At 37.1% G+C, this 10,301-nt stretch overlaps 1 protein-coding gene across 5 annotated transcripts in view; it reads right to left on the minus strand.

The window, feature by feature from the left end:
* PPP3CA (protein phosphatase 3 catalytic subunit alpha) overlaps positions 1–10,301 on the minus strand; it is a 190,039-nt gene that overhangs the window by 23,050 nt on the left and 156,688 nt on the right. For all 5 annotated transcript variants that reach the window (XM_090139323.1, XM_090139322.1, XM_090139321.1 and 2 more), the window contains exons 7-8: positions 9,827–9,904; positions 8,103–8,197 (exon numbers count right to left, since the gene is read on the minus strand). In XM_090139323.1, coding sequence (XP_089995449.1) covers positions 8,103–8,197; positions 9,827–9,904 — 173 coding nt within the window. The remainder of the gene's footprint in view (positions 1–8,102; positions 8,198–9,826; positions 9,905–10,301) is intronic.

Raw genomic sequence — 10,301 nt, forward strand, 5'->3', positions numbered from 1 at the left:
AAAGACTACATCTGCTAACATGCAGAAATATAGATATTTATGCTATAGCTAGAAGACTTCTAAAGCACCCTGTCAGTGCTATCTTGTGTTAATGGCTTCAGGTTTCTATCTGAAACAGGATCTGAATGACTTCAACTTATTTTTCCAATACTCAGAACAAAGTAAATGGAAGCACTACAAAATGCATCAGTAAGAAACAGCTATTTATTTCTAGAAAAGAGCATGCTGTACTCTGGCCCAGTGCAGATGGAAGTCAAATGAAAAGGGAAAGGATGAATATTGCTTGGTATTGCCAAGAGCACCAAGAGTGCAGACAGGAGAGAATATCAATTCTCTCAGGGGCAACATCAATTTGTCTAGGGAGGCATAAAGTAATAATGTTGAAAATGCAAAAGATGACATAAAATGAAGTCTAACATAAACCTAGATAACTGCCTTTATCAAAACTCATTTACCAAAGCATTAAGTTTGTCCAGTGTTATGCTAATACTGTTCCACAGCAAATCTAGACTTTTATGCAATTTTAAAATTTTCATAGCCTTAAGTAATTATTACAGTATTGTAGATGACTCAAACCTCTGGTCATTTATTGAGACCACATAGAAGAACAGTGAATGGGGATAGGTGCAATAGCTGTTTGGATCACAGTCTACCTGTTGGCTTTAAAAGAAGATTCTAAGGAAGAAAAAACAAGTGCTGAATTTCTATTGTTCACTTTATGACCTATATGCCTCACCTTGGGAAACAGTAAAGCAATTTAATCCTTTCCTTCTCCACCCTGCCCCCCATCCCCCCAACTCTTTTATCTGCCTTTTTGCAAAGACCTTAAATAATCTTCTCATAGCATCTTAATAATATAGTTGAAGACTCAATTTGGTAACAGTATCTCTAACCTAATTAGTGTATACTTTAATTTACAGAATATGTTTCTTAAAGTTAGTAATTTCTAGAATTATGCAAATATATTTATTTTGCACATGTGTGTATTTATGATGTATGAAATAGAAGAGCAAATATTTCTTTGTTTATGGAGAGAAAGGCAATTTTGAGATGACCACCTAAAAAAATAGGGACTTATAACTATCTTCAACAGAAAGACGTTAAAGTTCTTAAAGAATGCAGGTACAGAAGACTGCAGATGAGAGTTTTCATCAACACGGGACTAAAGCAATACTGCTGAAGTTTACAAAGAAAGCAAGAAGCATAGATGATAATGTCATCATAAATGATGAAATAGCAAGAATCAAAAGTATGTCAGAAATGTAGCATGTCAAAGACACAGATTACAAGGCATATCGTATTTGGTCTTCCCTTTTCCACCTGTCTTTTTCATTTATACCTCCCCAGGAGGAACGCAGTTCCAGTGACTGGTTAATACTTAACAGCCAGTGCTGGTAATGAAGTTGCACGACTTCAATATGTCAAAAAACATGGGGAATGCAATGTATCATACATGGACTGAAAGAGGTGAACAATTAACTCCAATTATTCACCTGTTTCCACTGACCGAAGTGTTTCAATCAGATTTTTTTTTAATCTTTTATTGTTTTTAATGCATAATGTTGTTGCTGAAGGCCTTCCGTTTTGCTGCTGCTTACAGTCTGGAAGTGACCTGGGAATTTCTGAAGCCTGCTTGCTGGTGCACACTGAAAATAGATTGTTAACATTTATGTGAACTTCTGCCAGCTAGACGCCCTTAATTTAAATAAAGCACATTTGACCCTTGCCCATTCTATTGGCAATCATTCTGCTTTTCAGTAAAAATGACCTAATCCTGATATTAGCAAAAATGAGAAAACTAGTGTGAATGCTCTTAATATTTCCTTCACTTTTTTGCTCAAATTACCGAGGAACACATTAAACTTCATTCTTCTTCTATTACAGTGACACAATTGCATAATAAAAATAAATAGCTTGTGGCTTTGCAGTAAAAATGAATCAAAACCACACAAACTTAATGGATGTGAAGATTCATTCAGGGGGACTAAAACTTCAACTGATTCATTTCAGTGAGTTGAAGGAATGTAGTTTCCCTTCCTGCTATTTCTCCAGTTTACCATCAAAATTCTTCTAAGTTCTGTGGAAGATGGAGATGTTCTCAAATATCTCTATTCTTAAAAGAGTAAAATAAGGCAAGGTAGTTACTAGTGCCACAAATACTTTTCTGAATTTGTAATTTACAATCTTTAATTTACAGGTGTAATGTACATCAAATATTTTACTATCTAATCCTATGATCTTAAACAGATCAGCTCTTGCTTAGTAGTCAGAGGGAGAAAACTTCAGCTGGATTGAGAAGAAATTGCTGCTTCTCTGAGCTTTGCTGGCCCCTTTTTTCTGTCTGCTCACAGATTTGTTCTTCCTTTGTTGGCTCAGAAAAGGTTTGGGGGTTTCACCTCTGCTTCATTCTCAACTTTACATTACTCTGATGCATAAGTAGCTACAGAAAACTTCAGTGGCCCCGATGGAGCAGGAATCTTTTAAAGATTATATGACTATAGGCCACATGGTTGATGGTTGAGGAGTTGGAACAAAGTGGGATGCATCCCTTTGGCTGTGAAACCGGTAACTGAGCAAAATCGGTCTCTCTCAAACACTTATTTCTAACTTCAGATGCTTGTTATGCAGCCCCTATACTTCTCATTCCGAAGCTATACTCCAGACACCAGCAGAGCAAGCCACTGGTTGCAGTTTTATAGTCCGTAATCACCAAGAGCAGCAAGAATCTTATTTTCTTATTCCTAAACAGTCACACACGTTTTAACTTCATTTTGGTATTCACAGTTGTAAATGAGTTTTAGAAGCCAATGTTTTGTAAAGTGAAGATGTGCAGATACCCTAAATGACATTATACCTCTTTCCAGTGCTTGTAAACTGAGATATCAGATGCTGAAATCGCATTAGAATGAAATGAAAGACTAATGCAGCAGGCAATGGGAATTCATACTGTTTATTTTAAGCATTTAACATCAGTACCTATGGCTGGAAATACGGGTGGTGATGAATATGCAGGTGAAAACCCTTTTTCCTTCGACCTGGAATGGAGACAGCTCTTCTATCTCATCAGGATAAAGCACGAGCACCTGATGCTACCCGAGACTGCCTTCTCTTTGGTCTCCCTCTGTTACAGAGGAGCCTCAATCACCCCCATGTCATACCTGTCAGAGCTGAGTGTGTATCACAGATCCCTCTGACATAAAAGATGGCACTTGAAAAGCCTGCATACTGGGAGCTGAATTAAGGCCTTAGGCAAAATGAACAACATTAAACTGTGTGCCTTATTGTTCACATACTCAAACACATCATACAACCTGCTTCAAGTACTGCTGAATATTTTTTCAGTGCAAATTAATTGAAAAACTGTTTGTCAGAAAAAGACAATTGAGCATAGTAGAAATACCAGCCCAGAATAAACTGCATTTATTTTAGGTAAACAACCACAAAGTAATTTCAACAAATAAATTAACTAATTTTCTTGTATTTTTTTCAGAATACTCATCCTGCACTTAGAAAAGTAGTGAAAGGTCTCTCAACTTCTCCACATTAAACAGAGGATTTCAATTTCTGACTTGATGCCAAATTAACTTCAGCATTAACTGTGCAACTGGGAGCAGTACTTTCTCCTCCAGCAGAGTTGCTAAGTAACCACAGTGTTTGCTGCCTGAGACAGGTCAGGAATAAGGGCCAGTGAAATGCTTATGGAGTTTAAACATTTTCAAAGGAAAAAATGACTCACAGCACAAGATAATGAAGTAAATAATACAATAATGAAGTAGGGCTAATTGCGGTTGGAAATTCTGAAGAATTTCATTTGACATGTACAATTGTATCTTCAAAAGAAATAGCGCCAAACATCTCTGCACTGGCAAAGACATGGCCTAAATATCCCAAGAGCTTCTCTTCAGAAGCTTTTGTTTCTTTGAGAAGGCCTCATCACAAAAGCAGTGATAGAGCATTCAAGAGAACTGATGGGGCAAACAGAAGGTTGCACAGCTTCCCTTTCGCATGACGGGGTATTATTTCTGAAAGATCATCTTTGCCTTCATTATTCTGCCTTTTTCCAACATGAAAATAACTTTCTATCAGACCAATCTGCATCAGGTATATTTCTTAAAATCTATCTACCACATGCTGATGCTTTATACACACTTGACTGATATGTTACTTATCTGATTTGTTAAAAAGCACATCAATGTACATCTGGTCTTGATTTTTCTAGTATTCCAAACTCCCCTATCCACTGCATATTTCCTTCGTTTCTTCCATCATCTGCTCTTCCTTTCAGCAACAGCACATGTACTTTGAAAAACGTTGGAAGAGACGTATTATTTTCTTCAGCAACTTTGGATTCTCTAGTGGTTATCTCGTCACTATGAAACCTACTCTTCTAAAAATGTTCAGAATAGTCTGTCTTTAGACAGCTAGTTAAAATTGTTCACTCAGCCAAAAAGCATGCACATGCATGCATGACACCAAAGTGACAGCCAGAGACTAAAATATTGACAATAATTAACAAATAAATTGCATGCCTCTGTAGATCTCCTGTAAAATCTTTGTTGTTGTCGTGGCATAAACAGCATTAAAGCAAGTCCTAATTAAGGCAGTATGAGCTACTAAAAATTGAAATGTGGGAATGAATGTTTAAACACTGTACAAGGCCAATAGGTCAAACAATGCAGTGCTTTTGGGCAACCTCTTAGTTGCTACAGAGAATTTCTCCTGGTGATGGGCATTCTAGAATCAAGAGGTAAATCTCAGTTTCTTGATCAGGACAGCTTTCTTCTTGAAGCCACAGGTAATTATCATAATCAGCTATCAAAATCAGGAGGATTTTTAATCTTCTCCAAGAATATTTCTTAGAATACCACCAGTGTACCAGTATTCCTCATAAAAAGTTTTAATAATTAACTTACAGTATCTTTTTCTTTATGCCTTTTAATAATGTGAGTGCATAAAGGTTTGGAAAAGTTATGAAATACTGAACAGAAACTCAGAAGTTGCCAAAAACATATGCATGAATTCTTTGCCTTTGCCAATGTTCTTCATTCTAATAAATATGGAAGGCATTAATAACAATAAAGAGGAAGGAGACGCTAAGCTCCTTACATCTAGGTAGTTTCTGAGTCTTGGAATACTCTGAAAGCATCTCTCTGCCTCCATTAACTACAATGGGACCCCTGACTGTAATTCCTTGAAAAACCCAACTTTGGCACCTTAAGTCATGCATGTGTGTGGGCTGAGGCTGTGACAGACCAACAGCCACTTGATGGCTGATCAACTCACACAGATTTCAAGACGCCATGGCCAGTAACCAGAAAGATGCAGAGAACTCCCTCCTGTGCCAGAATCCAGGGGTTCCAGCCAAAAAAAATTCCGATGGCTGATCAGAACTGTGACAGCATATGTCAAGGGTCCATAACAGCACTATTAACAGCAGATATGCTGAATGTGGTTTTGTTTGGGTATCTTGTCTATAGCTACTCCTGCTGAATTTCCATTTGCTCTAGGAATGTTCCCTATCTGTTCTTTGTATGAGTATCTGATTCTAGCGATTAATCTCCAGCTGGGACTGAAAACCCTTAAAGCTAGCAGCCAAGCCTAGTCCTGGTGAAGTGCTCTGAAGATATTCAACAAAGTATAGTTGCTTAAATGGATATAAGAACTATTAACGAAGGATACAAAATGAGAATTCCTAACCCCTTGTAGCTTTTACTTTCCTTTTTTTTTTTAAATATTTTTTTAAAAGCAACATTATTATAAACAACAACAACAAAACCTGGAACACAGCATTTGTGCCAGTAGGAGATGGAGACACTAATGAACTTACGCAAGGTGACTCTGCTAGCTAAGTTACAACCAGAAGCATATCAAGAACATATATTAGAAATGGAAGGCACTAGTAGGAGTGTAACTGCCTTTCCAAAGGCTGACAGTAACTGAAAACTCAATGGTTTGGTTTAAAAATCAATCAGGTTTCGCACCGATGCACAATGAGTCAGCTAGAGCAACTACTCTGCAATACCTCTGTACGGAGGTGTCCTCCTTCACCTCCTGAAATTAGCCAGCCAGAATCTCTGCATTCTTTCTATCTACTGCACATCAAGCATGTCAACAAGTGGCTTTTTTTTTTTTTTTTTTTTTTGACTGCTTCAGAATGACAGTTATTCCTTTCTTGAACAGGGAAGCAAACGCCCAAATGCTATTGAGATGAACGTGCATGAGTAATGCAGCATGAAAAAATATGCATGATGTGCTTTAAAAGCCAAGAGCAAGTGCAGTCAGTCACATAAAATAATGCATCAGAGCTTCTAATGAGAGAAAAGGAGGCAGTTAAACTAAACAGAAATGCATTAGAAATCCACTAAAGGTCAGCTTCTAAATTAAAAAAAAAAAAAAAAAAAAAAAAGATATATTAAGGAGTGGCACATTGGTGCTGCTCTCCTACCACTGTGATTTCGCCTGAGTTCACTCAGACTGGATACACTCAGCAGCACATCAAAATGTCACTTGTGACCACAGATGGTTATCAGCTCTCAGAAGCTGGCCCAGAACCTTTTACCAGCAAGGACTTTCCACCAGTCTTAAGGTTTCCACAGTGGGAGACAAGTGAAATGACTCTGCTTCAAAAGAGAGATAATAGAAAGGCAGTTCTTTTTCACCACCCAAACTTTGAGCTGTAAAAATTCAAGATTTTGAATTCTATAAATCATTACTTCATAATTAATGTCTGCCTTCATGACAAAATCTGATGCTGTTCACCCACTACCTCCAAGTGCATGGAACTGCCTTCATGTATTATGAAGCAAGAGGCAAATGGTTCATGTCACACTACTTCTACAGACCTGTCATCAGACTGCGCTCTGCCCAAAGCAGCCAACTCACAGCACACTTTTCCACCAAGACCATTGCTACTGCCAAGAAAACACATTCCTTGTTTCATCCTGCTCTTCTGGGTTGCTAGCAAGTCCCTGTATTATTTACTTTTACAAAAATAGCTACTGACAGCTCTACTTAGACAGTTATTTTGCAGAACGTTCTTAATTTTTCCACAAGTTAATATACATTTTGAGAACTACATGAACAAAACTCCTTACCCAAAAGTGAATTATGTCTTCCCTGTACATACATCGAATGGCATAGTAGCTTTCAGAGTAGAAGTTTTATAATATAAAATGATGCCTGAGGAAGCTTTCTTTTGCAAGTTTGCAAAAAGAAAAGCAAAACAAAAGCTTTCACAGGCAACCATCCAAATTAAAAATGTCTCTGTTCAAGGACTGATCTCTTTGCAATGAAATTGCTTTTCCCACTGGGAAAAAAAAATCTTTTTCTTACTAACACATACAAATAACATTAGCTGTACTGGGAATGGGAGGAAGTATATATTACCAATCATTTAAAGATATTGGAGGACAGGTTTATTAGAATGCTTTACTTTCAGAAACAGGTTTGGGTTCTTTTTCAGTTCATTAGAGATTTCAGGGAATGCAGTAAACTCAGAGAAGCTGCAAGCACTCATATTCATCAAAGCCTTTATAGAGTGACCAGTGACTGCTTATTTGTGCAACAGCCTTTCTTTGGCTAATGGAATTTTATTTCCTACCTAATTGCTTTCAAATGATTAATAAACAAAACATAAAGGAACTCAGACAATATGTATTCCAAGCTTTACCCACTGAAGATCTGTCAATGCTTGTTAGTTGGCTAGAAGATTTGTGTATAGAAACCCCATTAATTAAATTAATTTTTGAGCAGAAAAGTGACCAAAATAATTATATTGAACACTGGTCTCCAAACACACCAACAACAGCACTTCATAAAATACTTCTCTTTGTTAATAGAGCTGTTTTTAGTGTTGTTTCCTGTATAACATTTACTTAATAACTTGCAGTCAAAATACAGAAATATCCTAAGGCATGTTAGAATCTACAGTTATATTCAGAGGCATACATCTGCCCGTAATAAAGTCAATTAAATTTGCATTAAGTAATAAATTGAATGGTCATGAACTAATAAATAGAAAAAGGAGAGAAAAGGAAAAATAATGTAATACATTTGAGCAAAGAATTACAATCTACTGTATATCAATAGAAATCAAATCTTACCTTTGTTATTGTATACATCTAGATAGTTTGGTGCTGAAAAAATTGTGATTAGTGAAGGGAAGCCTGTTGTTTGGCTTTTCCTGTACATGCGATACCTAAAGGAAAGAGAAGATATTAATAATTGTCCCTTGTTGAAACCTCACTTATCACTGACCAAATACAGTGCAAAAAGCACAAGTACATTACTGCACTGGGATTTACAAATGCCAGAAGACGTACATATGTGCTTTTTTAAAACAGAAAAAAATATAATTCCTGCAGATTTATTCATTATTTCCAGTCAGGATATCTAAGAATCCACATATTCATAAGATGCAACTCTGACTGCAATTTAGCACAGTAGAAGTTCTTTTTTTGTTATGAATTTCTTAGTGGCCCGTCCTTGCACACTGGGAAGTGGCACCCTGGGAAGCTTCCATCACTTGGTCTTTCACAGGACTGAGTGAAGGCCAGCACCAGCACTCCTCCCTTCAGAAGAGAAGGCAATGTTCTCCCCAAGCCTCTGGCTGCTTATGCTCCTGCATGTGCAAGTGATGGCAAGGCTGGGGAGGTGGAAAGTAGAGAAAGGAAGAGGAACCAGAGGGTCAGATATTTTCAGTGCTACATCTAATCTAATTGTGTCTATTAGCCAACTTATTAGTGCTTGCATGTTTTCATTACTTAACCTTTCTGCATCATGAAAAATAAAAGGCTTACTGGACCAACAGAGCAACACGTAATCAGCCAAGCATTAAACCTGCAAGAAACTGAAAGCCAACTGACCAAACAGTATTTTTGTCTTAATTTGACACAAGCAACACCAAATACTTCTGGTTAGTCTTAAGCTACAAGAAAATGAAGAATGTGGAGGCCATCCACGATAGCTGCACTGAAACCACTGTAGAGACTCAGTGCAATCCTTTCAATAAAACTTTGTATTTCACCCTTTATTGGAAAGCAATAGAATAAAAATGAAATTTCATTACCCTTGGGTATTTCATGCCAGTTACTTTTGGCAGAGAAATAGCTTGCTTTTAATTGCATTGAGGTTTTTAAGTATGTGATAATTCAAGCATTCAGAATAGCTTTTTATATGCATAGTACATATCGACCTAAACCCTACAATATCATTACTTCATCTGTTATTACTGTTCAGGTTGGGTAAAGTTTCTACTTCCAAATAAACACAATAAACACATTACTAATTTATGCAGTACACCTAAAGGTGTATTGCATAAATGCATAAATTCAGATACCAACCCTTCATCAAAATTTCTCAACTATGTTACATTCAACAAATTTTCATGGTAAAGTATATATATTCTTGACCTATAGGTCAAGAAATGTGAAAAATTTGAGAGGGAACAGTTCTGGCCTTCATGAGCCAGACTGCTTCCTAGGCATCATGGCAGTCTGTGTGAGCCACATTTGTAAAATTTATTTTGCTAAGCTGAACTGATTTCCCCTCCCAAAGTTGGCATCCAAATAACTTCTGATCATTTTATGCCACTTAATATCACTAAATGTAATTGGGATGTATGAGGATTCATTAAGTCCTGTAGCTTGGTAGTAATCATGTGAGAGATTGCGCATTCTAATGCCAGTGCATGCTTTTGTACCATTGTACCATTAATAACAAGTAATTTTACATTGCAAGAGCTCTTAAGTTTTGCAGTTCTCTCTCACTCAGTTATTCTTTTCTGCCCTGCTTAGTTTCACCTGGTGCCCTCTCCACACACACTTACCCAGCATCCTGGGCTTCATGAGCTCGAAGTATAGATAACAAGTTATTGTGCTGTAGGAATTCACACACAGCAGGGTAACTGTTGGAAGAAAATAAAAGCACCTGTTATGGTATTACCAGAAGCACCACACTTAGCTCTAGCTTTCAAAAAATGATCCAATATGCATCATTCATGAAATGAGCCCCACTTTGCTGGCACATTTCAGAGACAGCACTATAAGCAGCACTTTCTTCTTCCATCCCATAATTACACTGAGTGAAAACACTGGAAATCTGCAATTTATTACATAACAACCGTGATGCAACCTATCAAAAGTTGTTTCTTCCACTGTACTTTTAGATTCAATGAGCTCAGAACAAGAAAAAAGCAATACAATGGTTGCCTACAGCAAACCTTGTTCCCTAACTGCAGCAAGCACAGGCTGCTTATGAACACCAAGTAATAAGGTAGGAGAGAGAAGGAGAAACAAAGAAAG

The sequence above is a fragment of the Phasianus colchicus genome, chromosome 4 (genome assembly GCF_987193195.1).
Source record: "Phasianus colchicus chromosome 4, bPhaCol1.hap1.1, whole genome shotgun sequence".
Lineage (NCBI taxonomy): Eukaryota > Metazoa > Chordata > Aves > Galliformes > Phasianidae > Phasianus > Phasianus colchicus.